This window comes from Drosophila innubila (assembly GCF_004354385.1).
Source record: "Drosophila innubila isolate TH190305 chromosome 2L unlocalized genomic scaffold, UK_Dinn_1.0 4_B_2L, whole genome shotgun sequence".
NCBI lineage: Eukaryota > Metazoa > Arthropoda > Insecta > Diptera > Drosophilidae > Drosophila > Drosophila innubila.
Window position 1 is genome coordinate 2,238,584 of NW_022995372.1, and position 21,610 is coordinate 2,260,193.

General features: G+C 32.9%; 2 protein-coding genes across 2 annotated transcripts in view; one reads left to right on the plus strand and one right to left on the minus strand.

The window, feature by feature from the left end:
- The window catches only part of LOC117780485 (protein O-mannosyl-transferase TMTC1), a 68,738-nt gene extending 60,509 nt beyond the window's left edge, over window positions 1-8,229 (minus strand). The window contains 1 exon segment of the mRNA XM_034617043.1: window positions 8,026-8,229. Within this exon segment, the coding sequence (XP_034472934.1) occupies window positions 8,026-8,117 (92 nt within the window). The 5' untranslated portion in view covers window positions 8,118-8,229.
- A 10,260-nt stretch (window positions 8,230-18,489) lies between these two features.
- Window positions 18,490-20,719, plus strand: LOC117779601 (ryncolin-1-like). Its single transcript, XM_034615839.1, has 4 exons — window positions 18,490-18,500; window positions 19,601-19,629; window positions 19,851-20,322; window positions 20,382-20,719. Exons 1-4 carry the CDS (start codon window positions 18,490-18,492, stop codon window positions 20,503-20,505), a joined length of 636 nt encoding a protein of 211 aa, XP_034471730.1. The 3' UTR covers window positions 20,506-20,719.
- The last annotated feature ends 891 nt before the right edge of the window (window positions 20,720-21,610 follow it).

Consider the following 21,610-nt stretch of genomic DNA (forward strand, 5'->3'; position numbering starts at 1 on the left):
CTCTATTGCTCTTGCTCTTGCTCTCTGTGCCACTTCACTGTGGATTGTACACGCAATTTTATACACACACATTCTCCCACACACACACACACACCCAAACACACCCAGACACTATCACAGTCAAAGCAGATTACTAAAGTCGCAGCTAACATATTTTTGCACAGTGCGCGCTAGAAAAAAGCAAAACGGGAAATGCAAGTGAAGAAATATATATATGAAAAAGGAAATAAAAAATAAGGATTTTCGACTGTCGAAGATTGAATGCCCTACAATATTAATATGTAATGTGGAGCATAGTTATAAAATATTATTAATATTATAAATGTATTTTTATTAGACTTTTATTTTATATACTTCTGTTAGTCTATATTTAAGGCATTTATAGTTGGGTAGGTCTTTAGAAATATATTTTAAATACAAAAAACGTTAAACCCCAATTTAAAAATTGAATTTATATAAAAAATTGTATTACTTTCATTTCATATTTTTAACAATAATGCTTCCAAAATGCTTTTTGTTTTGATTTACAATATTACCAACAAATATTCCTCAAAAATAACACATATCTATATTTTCGGGCCTAAGTTTTCATTTTTTTCGACAGCAACTAGGCGAAGTAGTAAAAGTTATCGTTTTTCCCTTTATCGGATTTAAGTTCACCAACTAAAAGTCACTTTAATCTGCATGATTTTGCCTTACTAAAATAAAGACAGCTTAAAGATCTTCAGAGCCCAAATATTGTTCCGATAACAAAAACCAGAACAGGCCTGAATATTTTATTTTATTACTAAGAATTTTTATGTTGTTAAACATACTCTATATTTACCCTTTAAGTTTAAAAAATGTATTATACTTAGTATTTAATTGTAAAAAAAAACTAGCAATAAATATTGCTCGATTATTTAGCTAGTAAGAAGTGGAAGGAACATGTTTGGTTAGGGTATCAAAATTATCAAGTCGAAAAAAAAGTGTTGCAAGTGCGCTAAAGTTTCATGCTTCATTGGATGCCGACGTCGACGCCAATGCCAACGCCCAAAAACCCACGCACCGTATTTTCGGGAAGGAAAGTCGAAAGGGTGGCAGGAGGAAGCGGAAAGGGGGGAAACGGAGAAGCGGAGAAGCGTTGCTACAAGAACAATCAAATTTGCAGGCAGCTGAATTTCTGTTGTTGCCCCGGGGCATAATATTCTTCTTTTCCTCTTCGTATTGTTCTTGTTATTCTTGTTGTATTTGTTGTTGTTGCACATGCATTGACTAGGTGGGGGAGGGGTAAGGAAGGAGGGGAGGTGGTTGAATTGAGGCAGCACTTTCATAATCGAAACGCCAGCTTACCAGACCCAATAGAGTCGAACCCAATTGTGGGCTTTTATTTTTGGCCCAGTAACCAAACAAAACAATGGCTTATGAGTTTTCGACACTGTCTGTTCGTCAAGCAGAAAATCGAATAAAAAGAGCAATTTTTTAACTACCATCTTGAGACTTAACAAATACAATTTGTGATAACTTGTGCATTTTTGTTGAAAATTTCATCTCAATCGGATTATAAATAGAAAAACTAATTGCGAAAAAGTTATTATTAGATACCGAGCATATTTAAAAAATATTTTTTTTAAGAATAAATCTTTATTTCACTACTACCCTACAAATATAAAAGCTTAATCATTCTATTTTCGTTCTTGCTATTTCTATCATTTAAGAATAAATATATTAAATTCACTAAATTTTAATTTAATTATTTTTTTATTTGTGTGCAAATATTGCAAAATTTAAAAACAATATACAAAATTTTTCAAATTATGCTCAGAATTGTATTTTGGTACATATTTATTTGTTTTTATTTCTTTTTAAAAATTTTTGTTGTACTTTTTTTTGTATATTTAAAATTTGTAGTAATTGGTTCGACCAGACATTTAAGAGTCGAGCAGCTTGCCTGCAGCATCTATCTTTATTATATTCATATTTATTTTAATTTTTTAAAATTATTTTGTAGTTTAAGTTTTTTTTGTTTTTTCTTGTAGATTGATTCGACTGGGCCTCTGATAGTTGATCACCTGAATTGTAGCGTTGCTACTTTTGTCTCTTGCTTCCTTTGCACATTAAAGCCATAACGAGGCACACTTGAAATTTAAAAGACGCCCACAAACCAAACAGGACCCCCAAATTGTGTCCCCTCCCTCGACCATGCCCCCAAATTGTGGCCCAATCCATTGTCTGGCAAGCACTCAAGCACACATATGTTTAACGCTTACTGCTGGGAATATGTCTCTTCAGTTTCTCAGTCTCTTCTCTGTCTCTGTCTCTGACTCAGGGTTTAGTTTTTGGCTTAAACGTTAAGAGGAGGAGGTTGGTTAGGGAAGCGTGTTGGTTTTTTTTTCTTTGGCCTCTTTCACTTTTTTTATTTGCATATTTTAATGCAAATTGTGCAGAATTAATTTAGTGCTGTTTAGTCTGCTGTCTTTTCCCCTCACCAGACACCACTTAGAGTATCTTCCTATCTCTTTCTCTTCTACTTCCTCTTTCCTTAACCACAACTTGCTTGTCTGTCTGTGTGTGTGTGCGTGTATCTGTGTGTCGAGTGGGCGGTTTCGTTTCATATGTAAATACATATTCGAGTTTCAAGTTTTATTTCGTTCAAGTTCGTCGCTTTTCTTTATTGTTTATGCTTAAATTGTGTTTCAAGGCGCACTCAAGTGTGTCCTAGTTTTCCCACTCCCCCCCTTCTACCCCTCCCCAACCCTCGAGCAGGGGTTAGAGGGCGAAAAATATTTTATGAGCTATATTATGTAAACTGAATTTAGTTTTTGGCATTTGCTCTCTTTCTTCATTGCCAGTTTGTTGCCGAATTATTCGACAAGGCATTCAAGTGGCAAAAGAATTTGCTGTGCTGTGTTTTGGGTTCTTTTGGTATCTAAATTATATACCCTGTACGCAGCTGAGCTGCAGAGGGGTATGCTATAGAAATTGGCTATGTCTAGACTGTTAACTCCAAGAATGAAATCATCTTGTTGATACAATTGCTACATACAATTTTTCAATAATTAAATTAATTACAGGGTATAGCAGCAATGTTCTGTAGTACATTTATTTTAAGTTTATTTCTACAAAATTTTCTAAAAAGGAATTACTATGCAAATTTTAAAATTACATAAATAAGGAATACTATTTATAAAAAAAAAAATATTTCATTATGTATTTTTAAAAAATATATTTGGAAAGTTTCGTAATATTTGGATAGTAGATGTTAAAGTCTATATAAGTGAAGTACTGGGTATATGTCGAATCTTTATTTAATAAATATTTTGTTATTCTATCTTTCATCTTCGACTCAATCCTTAACTTGAAAATAATTTTATTAACACAAACAACAATAAATAAAGGTCACACAATTTATGTTTAAACTTTTACACTTTACAATGCTGCATATCCAATTAGCTGCTGAACTAATTTACTTTTGCACAAAGACGTTGAAATACTCTTTAAATGGCAGATGGCAAATGTTTAAGTAGTCAGTTTGCATGACCAAATTATTATATGGAATGGCATAAAAAATTTCACTCACGTACAAAGGAAATGAAATGAAATGAATTTCTGAGCCGTCCTTCAGTTTGCTCTTCTGGTTATCTTCATAGCTCGCGTTTGTCTTCTCTATACTATACTAATTTTTTTCCTTCCTTTTTCCACGTAGTTGCCCCAATGGCAACAGCTGCAACTCGTGAGAGTTCGCGAAATTTATGCTGATCATTCATAATGTCAGACGCGAGTGAAACCAGTTACCCCCTATTCCCCTCCCATGCCCCTCTCTTTCCGCTATGACCCCGACGTGACCCCCTTTGATAAGGCATAGGTCTAGGCTCAGCAATTCACGCGACAGGAAAGCACTGAAAATGAATGTGAATAAACTGGGTCAGATCAAAAAACGTTTTTCCTTCACTTTTAAAATGAAAGAAAGGAAAGAATTTATAGATTGACTTCTTTTGAACAAGCAGGGAATTGAAATACTAATTGAAAATCTTCACAAAGATATTATTTATCATGGTTACAGGACAGATTTAAAATAAAAGGAAGGTAGGGTATTTATCATTAAAATAAAGTCATCTTTTCTTTTTTTTAATACAGAATCACTTAAGGGATCAGATGATGATCAAAATGGTATTTGAAATGGTAAAAATTCTAATTGCCACCTTTACTAGTGATATTATTTGTCATGATTTTTACGAAAAAATCGCAAATGTGCAAAATTGTAAAGTGAATAATTTTTTTCTGCAAAATCTATTTAGAGACCAAATAATGATCAAAATAACATTCCGCATGAAAATCGGCTTAGTTTTGGCAAACTTATGAGAGTTTGAAATCTGTTAAGACTTTGGTCTAACAACTTCACAAGTCAAATTTTTTGTTAGTTTTGACATGATATTTTACAGAAAAATGAAACCTCTAAGAATCAAATTTAAAGTGTCGTTTTCTACTAATTTGGGCATCAGAAATTGATTAAAAGTAAAATCTCAAGTTTCTAAATTTTGAAAAAAAATTTTTACCAAAAATTCAAAATTTTGACGGAAAAAAAAATCGAAAATTCAAAATTTTTTAAAGTTAATAATCTTTAGATGCAGAATCAATTAAGAGCCCAAATAATGATTAAAGCGACATGCCGCATGAAAATTAGTTTTGGCAAAGTTATGAGAATTTGAAATTTGGTAAGACTTTGTTCTGACAACTTTACAAGTCATGATTTAAAATGTTGGAAAAAATATAATTTCCGAAAAGTCAAAGGGGGGAGTACGTGATGTTGTCGACAGGAAGACGAATAAATTGTTCATTTGGAAGAAAATATTTTTTATATGCAGAATCAGTTTTACAACAAATAACGTTCAAAATCGGGTTAGATTTGACAAAGTTAGGCAAGTTTAAAGTCTAGTAGAACTTCTTATTAGCAACTTTACAGCTGATAGTTTTGGATATTTAACACCGGAAATAATTGAGTCTTATATTTTGCTATGTTACATTTTATTTAATATGTGAAGAGATGAAGACTATTCAAAGCCTTCGATTCTTTGACAAACAAATGAAATAAAGGACTCAGTACGCCTCATAAATCTGCTTCAAATTATGTATTTGCTTATGTGTATGTAAAGCGTGTATTGTTTTGGGTAAGAGGGAGACCAAAATGAGAGAAAGGAAACAGCAAAGCATCACGAAAGTCGTGCACAATAAGAAACGAAAATCAATTTCCGCTTTCAAAATAATTCCAAAGCCATACAAAAAGCTGCATGAACCGAGCCGAGATGAGTCTGAACTGAGCTCAGCGCTGCTCAGCTGAAGAGAGGACAGAAGAGAGGAGAGGAGAGAGAAGCAGACAAAGGGGAGTCTAAGAAAAAGTTGCCATTATCCTGTTGAGCGGCAGGAAGAGAGTGGAGAGAGAGAGAGAGATAAGATATTTGCACAAGAATGCCATTCAGTTGATAAAATCCGATTTGAAAATGAGCGAATGCCTGGCAATGAGCAAAGCAAGTTGTGGCAGGAGACAGGAGACAGGAGGCAAGAGGCAGGAGGCAGCTGGCGAGGACACAATCCCATCGAACCTGTAGCAAAACAAAGAAAGTGGAACTCCGGGTTTTGTAGCTGGCAAGGATAACAATTTTATAAATAAATATTTGTGCGCTGTGCAAAAGTTGCCGCGTTTCTTCTCCGCTTTGCGCTTCGCTTTTGAACTCAACTATCTGGCGATAAATCATTTGAAGTTGTCGTTCCCTGCAATTGGCCCGGTGACAATCTTTAGCCCCCTGCCCTTCTCTCTGCCTACCTCAATCTTTGCCAAAATACAAAATACAAAAAAAAAAGGAAAGAAAAGGGAGCAAAGCAAACTCAAGGACACAAACGTTGTTGCTTTTTGGCCACGTTTTACGCACTTTTGGCCGTAAATCTGCGACGAGGCAACTGAAGCGACTGAAGCGCAAAACGGAAGCGTGTCTCCGTCTGATAGTCCAATGACTTCCGCTCCTGCCGTTTAATGCTTTTTAATGAGTTGCTGCTCCCCCATTCTCCCACTCCTACTCCTCTTCCTTCTTCTCCTCTCCTGCCGCCTCTTTTTAGTTTTCTTTCTCAAACATATACATCGAGCGGGCAACGAAACTTAATCGATTTCATTGACAACAGATTTTCGCATGTGTTTTTATCGCCCCTTTCAAATTCACGTCTCTTTCTGTTATTATTTTTTTTGTGGGTGCGCTGTTATCACTTGCGAGTTCATTTATCTCAATTCGCATTTGATTTTCTTCAAAAATATATTCTTAGTCAATTTAACAATTTCTTTTAAACATTTGCGTTAAAAAAACGAATTTCCTAAAAGTTTATCCTATGTTTATGTAAATATGTAAACACACTTCTCAATGATTCTTAAGAATAGCGGTAAAATTATATAGAATAATTTTATTGTACTGCTTAAAATGAAGCAAATTTAATATAGAATTTTTTCACTTTCAGCTAGTTAATTGAATTATAGTAACAAATTTTGTTGTAGAGCTAATTAGTTGCTAGTACTTCCCGAAATCTGTATTGCTTCTTTAGATTAAATTCCATATTGTATCTTATTAAATAAAATTAAAAAATATAAAAGAAATTAATCTATTGGAATATAATTTAGTTATTGTCTGTTTGCTGACATATTCAATACTAAAAAAAAAAGGAAAGTTTAATTAAAAAATTTAAATTCAAATATGAATACTATAACTTTAATATATGTGGTGTGAATCTGAGTAAATAATTGAATTATAATCATTTTGCTGACATATTCGATAAAAAAATTTAAATTCAAATATAAATACTATAAGTTTAATATTTGTGGTGTGAAACTGAGTAAATGAAAGCAATAAATGGATTAGAGAAATACGCTTTGACGCTAAGTTTTATATAGAAGAATTACACTTCCTTATGTTATCAGCTTCTATAAATTATAATTATATTAAATCTGTTTTGAAATCTATCTGACTTTGCGAAATATATCAGAAACGTTGGGCTGAGACACCTTTTGAAATTAAATTTAAGCCTGCAAAACTAAGTCCTAAAGTTTTCTATCTTAAACTCTATGTTTGTTAATGTGAAAGATAAAAAAATGTTGTTTGTATTTTTGTAAGGCTATTGGGCCGATTGATGACTTTTTGCTCTCATGTTTTTTTTTTTCATTTTTTGTTGAGCGTTGTGTCCAAATCGCTTTTGGACGACAGTTTAGAATTCGATTGTAGCGTCATTTGGGAGCAGTCTTCTGATTACTTATGCCGGTCAGGTAAATCTTGTAAAAATTGCCCCCATCTGTTTTTTAGCTTCTTTCTTTTTTTTTGCCTTTTTTTTGCTTCCTTTGTTGATTGACTGCGATTTGTTGTTGGCGCCTTAAAGTAAATTTGGTACAACTTTAATTTGTTTTGTTGCCCAGATTTGGTTGTCAGTGTTTGTTGCTGTCCTCAGGCCATATGTTCCGGGCTGTTGTGTTTTTTGGTCAACAGAGGGCGTGGTGAAGGGAGGGGGGGCTTCCATTGATAAATGAGCCGCTACAAAGGTCGTTGCCAGGGTCGCGAATTCTCCACTTTTATTATTTGTTTATGCGTTGACTGTGGCTCGTCTCTTGGTCTATTGAAAAATCTTGAGTTCTCCCTGCTTCTCATGCTTCTTTTGGCTTCTTTGCCCGGAAGATAAACAAGTGGCGAGGGAAAGCGAAAAACGAGGGAAAAACTAAAGTCGGTGGCGAGTTTTCTAACAAATTGTGGGCAATATTTTTGTTTCATCAAGTGAGTGTCCTGGCTGGTCCTTGTTTCCTTGCGGCCATTGGCAACTTTATTGCATTATTGAAAAACTTGTCCAAATATTTTGAATGTGGAGAAAAGCTTTTTGGTCTTATTAAATTTGTTGGCAGCTCGCCTCAAAATTTACAATTTAATTGTATGAAAATATTGTACATAAATATGAACGAAACTCTCAGAATATTTATAATAAAATACTCTTATGTATTCTTAAGTGTTACTGCTTTTAACTTACCTGCTTGTTTTCTCTTTCCTGGCTTCGTTCTTTAATCTGGAAAGCTGCTCACTTTTCAGTTTCATCCAATTTGTTGGCATATTTACACACATGATTTTATTATTATTTTATTAATGCATTTTCGTACAGTTACAACAAGTTATGAAAGTTATATGAGTTGCTTTTGCTTCTCTCTCTCTTCTTTTATTTTATTGCAATATTCAACAATATTCATTGCCACTTGATGTGGCAACAATTTTAATCAAGTGAATTCTTTTCAAGCTTTAATTAAATTGCCAGTATCGCATTTTCCATAGCAAAATAACAAGCCGACAAGCTGAAAAGGGAAATGTTGCAATTTATATTATTACTTTGTCTTTGGCATTGTATTGTTAAGCAATTGCACAAACAAAATGTTATTAAATGTAAAGCAAATGAATAAAATATTATTGATTTTTGCATTACTAAAATTAATACTTTAACAAGTGCTTTAAATGGTTTTTTGTAGCACTTAAATTCATTTCGGTTTGTTTAATCTGTTTGCCATTAAAATCTACAGTAAATTCTTAATAAATCGTTGTAGTACATTTTTAAAAACACTGAAATCCTTTTTATATATCAAATAATTCTTTTTTTTTATTTAAACGAACTGCAATTTGTCACAAATTTGCTTAAAACTTTTTACTGAAACTTTGAAATATTTCTTGTATGCACTCAATTCTACATAAATCGATTCTAATTTGAGCTGAATCAAAATATCTGAACTTGAACTCAAATGAAGTAGCGTTTTTATCAATTTATTGGGATTTGTTTGCTTTTGCTTAAGTATAAATAAGTTTATTAAGCAATCTATAATTTTATGATATATGCAGTTGAAAACTTATGAGTTGTTTTCTTTGTGTATCACATGCGGCGTATACGCAATTTATCTGCGCTCTATTACATTATTTATTAATAATACTCGCAGCATGGCAGCATATGGGAATATAATTTTTATGTTCTGCATGTAAATAAGTATAAAAAAAAAATTGAAAACGTGGCTAATTTTCAATGGCAGCTGTCAACGCGACAGTTCTCCTTTGCGCCCCTTCAGCTGCCCATCAAATAATAAATAATAGAATAATGCGCATAGAGAAAATGATGAACGTAAAAAGAGAAAGGAGAAAGCGGAAATTGTGCGTGACACTCACTCAACTCTTGGGCTTTTGGTGTGTGTGTGTGTGTATATATGTATACGAAATTATATTTTAAAATGTGTGCGTTTTTCGGGTCTTTTGTATTATTGAATGCGACATATATATGCCACCACAGGCCACATGCGCATTTTCACATAATAGACACACAAATACAGACTGAGACAGAGACAGAATGTGCGAGAGGGAGAGAGATGATAGAGCCATACAGACATACAGAGATACAGATACAAATGAGTTGCCATTTGGCCTAACAAATGTCAGACAAACGCATTTTGGCGGTTGACATTCTGACAAAAGCAGCAGCAAAAACAATAACAACAATTACTACAACAACAACAACAACACAATTGACAGCCAATAGACATAAATACACACAGAGGCACACCCACACAGATACAGTTAGTGTTAGCATATTTATTGGCTTTGTTGGCCAAATGAGCCGAAAGCCTTTTCACTAATTAGCCGCAATTTCAATTACGCGCACAGAAAAACTAAACAAATATCAGTCAGAAAATTGGAAAATTCATATGTATACTGAATATACAATTTTATAGTTATAGATACGGAGATGCATAGATAGATATATATATACATATTGGAGATTGTTGCATTATTTTTAAGTTTTTAAAAATATGTATCTGCTGATTTCTTTATATAAAAATACACAGTTCTAATAACATGTTCCTATAAAATGTAGGTTTTTTTAACAATTTTCCTAGTTTCCAAGATAATTTTAAATGTAAATAAAATATATAGAAATAGAACTAGAAAAATCTGATTGAACTTATTTTTCATAATTTTTCAATATTCACTATTATAATAAATTATTATATTATAAATATAATAAAATATGAATAAATATGACTTATGTTATAGTATTTATTTATGCTTATTTTTGTTTTTATTTTTTTAGAAAAAAAGCAACATCTGTCTTCCTAATAACAGGACATTCCATGGGCTACTGAAATCGGATAGCAAACTGACAACAGAATAATAACCTCGAAAATAATTTACTTTATAATCGTATACAAGTACAGTGAGGCATGGATATTGTTGGTCAGGGGAGAGAGCAGGACAACAACAAGCATGAAACTGGCACGGAAAATAAATTAGAATTTTTGTTTAATTGGAAATTTGATGCGAAACAACAAAAATGTTTTCACTTTTCTCGTTATATTATTGTTATTGTTGTTGCTGGCATTTGTTGTTATTATTTTTCATTTCGCTCTTCTTATGCGCTTGTGGGAAGAGAGAGAAAAAGAGAGTGAGAGAGAGAGAGAGAGATGGGTGAGGTCTGCAAATTGAGCTTTTCTCAACATATTAAATTTCATCAATATGTACCTATTATTTTCATTTCCAGCATCATTATTTGTGAGAATGAAAAATGGCATAAAATACAAAACCATCAACACTCAACGGTTCTCTGTGTAGACGGCAGAATGGGAGAGTTCCTTTAATCGGACTCTGTTTTGTGTGGATTGAAAAGAGGCGTAAAATATAAAATGTAGGGGCATTGAAAGAATAGGTAATTTCCTAAATTAAAAATAACTTGAATTCTAAAAAAATAAAACTTTAATCTATATATTTATTTTATTAATTTTTTTAAATAAGTAAATGGTTAATATAGATTTGTTCTTCAATGATTAAGACTTAGAGATTTTCCAATTCGTTTATTACTCCTAAAAAGCTCTTACAATCATAATTTTTAATAGAATTTCTCATTAAAAAAATTAAAAAAAAATCAAAGCATACTTTTCAGGACATATTTTATGAAGATAAAAAATTAAATATTACATAGCATACATTTAAGGGCTTTTTGTTCCCTAATAAATTTCCACATATTTTTTTTCGTATTACTGAATTAAAAACAAATCACATTTGTTGTTATTATAAATTTTAAAAGTGTATGTAAAAATAGCAACAACTCGATAAAGTTGTATGACCTTTTGCGCACTAGAGATTTATTTGAATTAAATTTTCATATATTTTTGTTATTTCCGGTGCCTAGGAAGAATATCAAATGTAAATTCTTGGGAATTATATTTGTCGTAGCATTTATGTGAGAAATCGTTCGATTGTGACTTTAAAAGATATATTTACATTTAAAGATTTTTGATACGTTTTTTTGTTAAATTATTTATATAAGCTATCTCATTCCCTCTCTCTCTCTCTCTCTCTCTCTCTCTCTTTATCGAAACCATTTTCTTTCATTGTGATTGTGGTAAGAGTTTTGACGTATTTCATTTGTTTTCTTACTCTATCTGTACCATCTTTCTCCCTGTCTTTCTGCTTCTGCCTGTCGCATTATTAACGCACATAAAACTCACATATAAAGTGATTTAAATTTATTAAATATAAAAACCGCGATGCAGCAAAGATGTGCGCATAAAAATTGCAATAAAATTTAACGTGCATCGATAAAAATATAAAAACCAATAAAAGCAGCAACAACAACCACAACAACAAAAAAAGGCATCATCAGAGCAGCGATCTCTGAAAAGAGAACTTCATTACTTATTTGAATGGAAAAAAATAAAATGAAAAAAAAAAAAAAAATTGAGGAAAATGAAAACAAAAACATACACAAAAATGATGAAAAAACTCACAATGGAACCCCATGAATGGATAACTGCGGCATGTGGCAAGCGGCAAGCGGCGGCTTTATTCATTCCACAAATGAAGCGAATGAATCGAGTCGAGTCGAGTCGAGTTGAGTTGAGTTGAGTTGAATCGAGTCGAGTTGCGTTGAGTTGGAGGCCTCAACAAAGACGTGCGTTAAATGTTTTATATTTAAGAGCTCACCAAACAACATGCCTGACTAACCGACCGACCGACCGAACGTCTGTCCGTCCGTCCATCCGACTGTCCGTCCGACTCATATAACCATTTTCTATAAAGCATTCTTTTGACTCCACTCACCAACCGTCTGCTTGCTGCCCATAAATAATTATAATTTTCAATTTAAGAAACATTTTCATACTGCAAATGCCACTTAATGGACTTTACTCTTCGAATCATTTCAGAAATTGACTTTTCTACCCTCCATACGGTTCAGGTGCATCGTTAAATTGCATTTTAATTATTACGCAATTGAAGTCTCTCTCACTCGCACTCTCTCTATCTTTCTCTTTCTCTTTCAGTTGCTATGCTATAGGAACTTTGACCTGATATCTTAGTGATTTATTTTGAAAGCACATAAATGCTTGACAACTGCTTAAGCTGACACAAAAGTAAATATGTTTAAACGCACATTAAAGCTTTTAAATATTTCTAGCAAATTTTTAAAGCATATTAAAGTTTAAAGCTAGATTAGACTTTCTTCATTAAAAGCTAAAAACGTTGGTATGGTAATTGCTTCATGAAAATCATCTTAAACTTAAGTTTCGAATTGAAGCTGGTATCATAATGTACAAGATTGTTTGTAAGGATATTTTCTTTAAATTAAAAAAAAAATTATTTCAAGAAAGTTGCAAAAAAAGCGAGAAAAGCAATTGCTTAACTTTCTTGCGGACTGTGGTGACCGCACTTGAGCATTGAGGTTCGCAACGACAACGTATAAACTCGAGATGAGTTGTCTACTCTGTCTCACTCACTCTCTAACGTGCTACACTGAAAAAAAAACGAATCAATCAAAAAATTATGTGAAAAAGTTTTGATTTAGAATGCATTTGTAAGGTTATAATTGACAAATTAAGACTGTACGCTTATCTAAAATATTTTTCTCGAAGGACTAATTTTATCCAGAAATTCGGAATTAATTATTCTGTGTAGAAGCTTAAAAGACCTTCTAAATTTTTTCCGTACAGTACAGTAAGTGTTCGATTCCCTGTCATGTTTTTTTTGACATAAATGTTTTTAAAGGTTCCTTAGAAATAAAATATGATTCACAAAATTTCATAATAAAAAGGAAAATGTTCTGAACATGTTTAATCTATTATCTAAGTAGGCTGATTTTAAATTTCTAAGCTTCACCTATTAAAATACAAGAAGTGATTAAAATTATAGGCACAAAAATTCCATTTTAATTAAATGTTTTATACCAGCTTGCGGTCTGAACTTTTTGTTCAGTGTATCCATCTTTTTTTTGTATCTTTGTGCACTTGGATGTCAACACATCGACACATAACGGCACATTCGTCCAATTTACACACAAGTTGGTCCTGTGGCAAGCTAGCACCAAGGACCAAGGACCAAGGACTTCAACTCCTAGGACTTGAATGCCAGACAACGAAGGCAGTGCAAACTTGAACTTTTGTGGCTGGCCAACTGCCGGACAGACAGACGGACAAACTGACAATCTGACGGTCTGAATGCTTGCTTGGTTGGTTACTTTTCTTGGTGACTGTTGCACAGTCTGCTACAGCTGTATGCACACCACATTTCTCTATATATCAAAGCGTTGCGCCCACAACATTTTTGGCAAGTACGCGGCTCTCTAATTACATGTTGGCCTAAAGCAAAAGGACTCGGCAAAACTGTCGAGAGGTGTGGTGTGAGATTGTGAAGGGGGCGGGAGGCGAAGGAGAGGGGGAAAACTCGACTTGAGCATGCGTTGCGGTTTTTCATTTGCATTCGCTTGGAAGAACTTAGTTTTCGACGAGTTTTAAGTGAATGAAATTTTCAGCTCACTATTTGGGTGTGTGTGTGTGTATTTATGTGTGTGTGTATACACTGAAAATAAGAACAACTTCTAAAATTATAGCCATTCATCTAAAATATTTTGTTCTTAAAATAAGACCATTTTAAGACCAAATTACCTATGTTACGATTATTAATCTAATGAATCGCAGTTTTTAATAAAAGAATAAAATTCTAAAATTGTAAGTAAAAAATAAATTTGGTATATTTATAAGAGAAACCAATTATGGTTCCCTTAAGTTAAGCGCGGGTTCCAATCCCACTCTTTATATTATCTTATTAAAGAGAAACACAATCATGGCAGAAAAAATGGATATAAATTAAAAAAAAAGCAACTAAAATAATATTATTCGTTTTTAATATCTGCCTTAATTTACTTTTATTTAACAGTCTTGAACATTTAAGAAAAATTATTCTAATAATTATATTTGTGGTCTTAAAAACATACAAATTTTTGATCCCATAAATTTGAACTTGGTCTTATTTTAAAATCAGCTTTAAAATTCTGTATTCTGAGACAAATTTTTTTTTATTAGTGTATGTGTGTGTGTGTGCTAAAGTATTGCAGTGTGATCATAATTACATTTTTGACTACAAGTAGCTGAGAAAGAGACAGAGGGTGTGAGAGGCAGAGAGGGAGAGAAATATAGTGCTACTCGCACTCGTATCTATAACTACATATATTTTATTTATGATTTTCCTCGAGTTTTTCAGCTCTTGCTTGTGCTGCCGCCTGTCACCAGCTCTCGAGTTGTTCTTGTTGTTGCTGTTGTTGTTACACTGACTGCTGATAATTTTCAGACGCGCCAGGCAAATTTCAGAGTTCACGGTTTAGTGAACAACAACAATTTTGTAGCCATGAATGCATCCGGAATCCGTAGTTCCCTCTCTGCCTGTCTCTCTTTCACTCTTTCTCTCTGCCTCTATCCCCCTCTTTATAAATTGCAGCATAGCTTTTGCTTGGACTGTTTCGGTTTTCTTGTGCTAAACTTTATGAGAAGCGGCAAAAGAAGGGAATCAGGAACGGGTGATGGGGGAAATAGTGGGGGAAAATCATTTATCAATGTCAGAGAATGTGCTGCATGCACGAGAAGTTCTCAAGCTCTGAAATCTGGTAGAGAGGAGACAGTCTAAAGTCTGTGACATGTGTGTGTGTGTCGACTGAAACAAGTTACCCGAAACTTGTGACTTTGTTTCACAAGTGATTTTCAAAATTATGCACACACGCTTAAATGCGTTGCTTTAAATTCGGTACGGTTCAGTTTGGTTCGGTTCGGTTCGGTTCTTTCCCCAGGCCTGCAAAACTTTTTCAAGCATTTTATCAATACATAATTCAGGACAAGCAGCAAAAAATGAAAACTAGATGGCGCTGTTTTAATCGTAAAGCAAAGGATTCTCTTATGGCAATATCAATTAAAGTTTATCCAAAACATAAGTACTTGAATTATAATCTGAGTTTAACAATATGAAATGTTCACATTTTCTCTTCTGTTATCCAAATCTTGTCCATCAATATCTACAAGTTTTACTTGATATATTTAGTGATCTGATTTTATCTTATTAATATAATTCGATCTTTGTTGAAATCCTTTGAATCATTAGTCACACATTTTTCGAATTACCTTTATTCGTTCTGATAAAAAAGTCTTTGCTATCTTCCTATAAAAATCTTACCAGTTAGTAAATTTTTTTTAAAAGTATGGATAATATTCTGTTGATTTTGTTTTGCCTGCATTTATTTATTTTTGATTTAGTTTTTTTGTTCGTTTAAAAAGCGTTTAAAGAAATTGTATTGTTTTTTGTATAATGAGTCTTTAATTTTTTTAACTGAAATGTTTATTTCATTTAAAATATTCTTTTCTCTTTTTTTTCCTCTAATGTATATAAGTTCTGAATTATAATTTACCATACTCCGATCTGATATGTATTTTTGTACAGATCTTATTGATTTGAGAGTTTCTCACTCAATTTGAACAAATAAAAATAAAAAAACTTTTTATGCACTGTTTCATCTGCTTATAGCTTGACAATAAAAACACAAAAGTAAATAAATAAATAAATACACAAATTATTTTGTTTTATTATATTATTTCCTCATTGATTGTTTATTTAATTTATACTGTCTTTAAAAGACAGATTTAATATGTTGCTCTGATCAGGATATTAATAAGCTCTCAATTTCAAACTGAAGAGAACTTGAGAAAGTAGAAAGAAAGAGACAGCTACTCTCTCAGTTCGAGTTCAATTCATTCCATTTATGTTTTTAAGAAAACAAAAGCATTTTTGCCTCCTTCTCTATGAATATAATAAGCTCTCTTTTGAAAGGGTATTGCCATAACAAAGATTCAAAGCGGCACGCACAACGATTGTGGATTTGTTGGATTAGTTTCTGTTGTGCTGCAGTTTTGTTCGCCATTCTTTTTCTCCTTTTGTCCCTGTTTATGTGAAAGAGAGAGAGAGAGAGAGCGAGGGAATAACTTTAGCACTTAGCTGCACTGAGAACTGAACACTGGGAACTGCGAACTGAGAACTGAGTCCGTTCTTTTAAAGCGGTCGAGCGGTCGCTTCTAATTCTCTGGTCGCCACTTGTTTGCTTGTGTTTGAAAGAAGAAGAAGCAGCGGTAGAAGTTTGCACTCGAAAAACTCGTAAATAATGAATGGATAAAAAAAAAAAAACAAATAAAAGAAAAAGAAAAAGCGCAACCGCACCATTCATAATGGAAAAAGTTACCTCGGTCCACTCGAAAACTATTGCACTTGCCACAAACCAACACTGTGCACAGTGGAGTCTCACTTGGTGCATGCCCCATTCTCATTCTCATACACACTGTATCTGAGATGCTGCCTGTGAGCCAGCGGCGTTATTGTCATGTGTACACTGTACAGTAAAAATAACAAATAACAAACACTGGGCGGGCCACTACAAGCCATAAAAAAAAGGGGTACGAACGTGTGTTTATATATATACATATATAGATGACGGCTGTGGCCTTGATGTGGTTGCATCCTCCCCACTCCCCCACCCCTTACTATCTGCTACTTTCCAGTCTGCATTTTATTAAAGTTGCCATTTTAATATTGTATCTCTCTCTGTGTAGTTTATGTTGCTACATACTTAAGATACAAAAATGGTTTTCAATTTCAATATTTCCATTTCTATAAATATCAAGTATTGTGCAGAGGAAATTGATATTTGGTTTAGTTTACTACTGGACATAAATAACAGAAATTTCAACGGAAAGAATATACATTTGTATCTTTGTAGTGATATTGATTTTTTTAAATTATAACCACTTGTTGGTGCTTATAAATAAATTACAATAATCTCAATAAAATAGTTAACTTTTGCTTAAAATTATTAACAAATAATATTTGATATAAATATAACAAAATTTTATCTGCTTTTTGTATCTTTTAATATAATTCTTTATAAAATAAAAATGAATTGTTGATTTTCAAGTCATATTTTATGCAAATTTAATTAAATTGTGATCTCATACATTTGATCATAATTTAAAACAGTTGTTTACAAATACACAAATGTCTCTATTTTGTTTTGTAGTTTTTAATAATTAATATTTTGAAAATAAAAATTTGTTGTTGTTTGTTTTGAATATGTTTTAATTTATTTATATGTTTATTTAGTGTCAATTGTAAGAAAGCTGTATTATTTTTAATCATATACATATTATAATGACATTTGGTTGTTTAAATATTTTAACTGTTTGTGATCGCTTTTATATGACCAGAAATAAGTTACAAATGTATATTTTACAATATTGTAATGTAAATTGTACAATATTTAAACTTACCTCTTTGTTTGTTTGTTTCGCAAATTGTTTGAATTTATTTGTGTTTAAAGTTAAAAAAATATAAACGTGAATTTTGTTTGGTATTTACGTCTGATGAAAGCAACAACTTGATTAAAATTGACGCGAAACCATAACAACAACAACAACAGTTAAACAGTTGAAACAATATAAAAAACCGGATGAGCGATGTTTAAAATCTGCGTTTCAAGCGGAAATTGAAATTCACACACATGCTGCCGGCCAACAGATGTCGCCACAGTGCAATGCAACTCTAACTACAGCTATGCATGTGTGTGTGTGTGTGTGTGTGTGGCAATTACTGTTGTATATATTTATTTTTACTTTAGTTTAGCATCTTTTGCGAATTTAAATGCATTTAATTTATGTGACGCTGCATATGAGCACATATTTGCATTGGATGCTTTCAGCACGACGTCGACGTGCATGGGGATCGAAGAGGGAAGTGGGTGGGGAGGGGGGGACTGCACGTGCACATAAACTCGTATTTTCGAATATCTCCGATTTAGCCGGCACACGCACGAGAGACACGAAGTCGACCGAGCGCCACCATGCGATTCAAATGTAACAAGCAGACTGAGACTGAGCAGCGGCAGCGCCGCCAACGAGAGCATCAATGGGCCAGCAGCAGCAGCGAGTAGCCGACGCTGCTCTGCACTCGGCCCCAACACACACACACACATACACCGACCGCCAATGAGCATTGCGAGAGACTGTCAGAGAGAGTGAGAGTGAGAGCACGCTCTTACGTACTCGCTGTAACTTCGTAGCATCAACTGTTGCGCAGGCGTTTGCTCTCGCGTGCTGTTATCGTGGTGAACATGCTGGCGTGGTGAGTTGGCAGCACTGTTAAAAAGGAGCAACAGTTTGGCATGATTTCTACTGCTTTTTTAAGGAAACATATTTTACAAATATTAATATTTTTTGATAATTAAACGATTTCTTATATACTAATTAGTAAAAATTACATTTTTTCAATTAAATTTAAATTGCAACCAATGCTAAAAATGACAGAAATTTTACAACAGACGCTGTTAATTTTTATCCACTGTAAAGCAACATTGGACTGTTAGCTATCACCCCTTCTCTTGCTATAATTCTGTTAGTTAACAGAGTTCAGCAACTGTGACTGCCCCTGTAATCCTCAAATGTTAAAAGACTGACATTAGAAGAAAAAATATTTAATAACTCGAGAATGGAAAAGTTTTTATAAAAAAAGTTATTATTAAGCTTTTTTATTAAATTTTTTTAATAAAAACATCATCAAAAAATGGCTTATTTAGTGGATAGTCTCAAAGACGAAGAATTTGAAGGTATTCGAATCTGATCAGTTTCGATCATAGCTCGCAAATAACTGTTAACCGTTTCACACTGTCGCGAAATAAGTGTTCTTCACTGAGACTTTGAGCTAAAGGTCTGAGAGCAACCGATTGGATTGTTCGTAAATAAATTTTGCTCGCGCTCAGCTTAATTCAAAATAAAATACTTAAAAAAATAAAACTATTCCTGTTTTAAACAAAAAATTAGTCTGAAATACATACAATTTTTTCAAGAAGATCGAAAGTGAAATTTAATGTCGCAATTTTACACAACGTACCACTGTGCATCGAAAAGAAGACAAATAGTTGAAAAGACCGTTTGCGTTGAGTTTTTCAGTCAATCGGTCTTTTGGTGAGCCTCACTGTGTGAGCGTAAATCGTTTCACTCTTTACGCGCTGTTCACTCAAAGACCGATAAGCAAATTGCTTAACTGTTAGCGCTCAACCGAAAACCGGATCGAAAACAACCAAAGGGTCTTGCTCAGAGCGAGAGCGAGAAAGTATGATTTTTTTCGGTTGTTCTCGCGAACAGAGCGTAAGGAAAAAAACGGTTAACAGTTGTTTGCAAGCTATGGTTTCGATACGTGTTACGTAATATATTTGTTATATAAAGCGTTGGAGTATGGCCAATTAAATTAATAGGTAATGCTAAAGTAAGAGGCTCGCACTTATAAAAGGTCTCTTCTCATTCCAGTAACCAGTTAGTTTTCAGTAGACATCAGTCACAAAAATGTTGAACATAAATTTCATTATATTTATATTAAATACCTTTTTAATAGTATCTGGTTCTAATTTAAATGAAGAAATTAATGAAAAAATTTCATTTCGTTCCCTACCCTACCGTCATGATTGTGCCGATACAGAGTCTACTGGAATCCATAAAATACTTATTCAAAACTACAGTAAAGACCCATTTGAAGTGGTTTGCGATGCAAGGACTCAAGGAGGGGGTTGGACTATTATTTTAAGACGGACTGATGGAAGCGTGAATTTTGAGCGTGACTGGAATAGTTATAAAAAAGGATTTGGAGATCTGAATAACGAGTTTATTTTAGGATTGGATAAAATACACGCACTTACTGCAAAGGAGACTCAGGAGTTGCTCGTAATCCTTGAGGACTTTAATGGAGATGAAAGATACGAGCGGTATAATAGATTTGGAATAGGCGACGAGGATGAAAAATATATATTACACACTCTGGGAACAGAGAGTGGTAGTGCTGGTGACTCACTTCGACATCAACAGGGCATGAAATTTGCAACCGTTGATCGTGATTATAAAAACTGCGCCAAACATATCACTGGCGGCTGGTGGTATAATGGATGTGTCGAAAGGTATGAGGAATTTTAATTGATTTTATTAAAATTTTACCCGTAAACTTAAATTCTTACAGCCACTTGACTGGTAAATATAAGGACAACACCCTGAACAAGGGCATTACTTGGGACGCCTTTAAAGGACCTAATTACTCCCTTAAAAGGGCCATTATGATGATTCGGCCAAAAAGTAAATTCTAACACATTTACGTGTACAACGTTATTTTTAAGTAATAATACATTCTGTTTTATTCGCATTCACCTATTTACATGGAAAAGTCATATGAAAACCAAATCGAAATGTTCTATCATTTTATCATTGAAAGGCTGCTTTTGATATTGATGATATTTACAAAATATGTCACATTAAGTAAATAAATAAATACAACAGGTCCTGCAAATAATTATGATATAACATGATATACTTTTACTATCACTTTTAATTAAAAAAAATCATATTTAATTATTATTCTTAAATTTGTATTTACATTTTTATATATATAAAATATAAAAATTATATTTATACATTATTTCTACATACATGTACAGATAAATAAGATAACAAGCAAATATAATTTTTTAAATGGCATTAAAGAGTTGACATCATTACATTGTCGTTTATTATGTTAAATTGACTTTAGTTACGATTTCTCAGCCAGAGTTAATTTTTAGAGGGGAGCAAAGATAATAAAATTGCTAAATTGGCTTCAATTGGATTAATTGAATCAAGGGTCTGTGGTAGAGATATCTTTATTTATCTAAATAAAGTATAGAATTGTCAGTTATCCCAGGCAGTGACCTAAAATAACAAATTTAAAATCAAATCTTAACTTAACAAACAAATGTATAGAAAATTTTGCCAAAATTCGGGTTTAAATTGTATTTATTTAAATTTGAGCTTTTTCAATGAAATAAAAAACATAATAAAAAATAATGTTATGTAAAAAAATTAAATAAAATTAATACATCGCTATCTTTACTGAAAAACCTTGAAGAGACACAGTTCCAGATCTTTTGGTAAACATAATAAAACTCATGCTGTGATTGCGATTAATATTATCACATTTGTGTGAGACTTTTGCAGATGAACGAACTTGGCGTAATCACAATGCAACAGATTGTTGAGTACGGAAACTACTTATTCCACCCTCTCTCTTATGAAGCTCAACAAATTATTGTGAATGGCATTTCATTTTTTTCTTTTTTTTTAGATATATTTTTATTTGAGGGTTGATTCGTATGCAGCGCTAAAAGCTTGAAAAATGTTTTATCCGCACGTGTTTCCTGCGCTTTGATAGAACACACA

Coding starts and splice junctions, on each gene's coding strand:
- LOC117779601 (XM_034615839.1), top strand. Junction 19,630..19,850: donor ATGGCCAATTAAATTAATAG/GTAATGCTAAAG, acceptor GTGCCGATACAG/AGTCTACTGGAATCCATAAA. Junction 20,323..20,381: donor TATAATGGATGTGTCGAAAG/GTATGAGGAATT, acceptor AAATTCTTACAG/CCACTTGACTGGTAAATATA.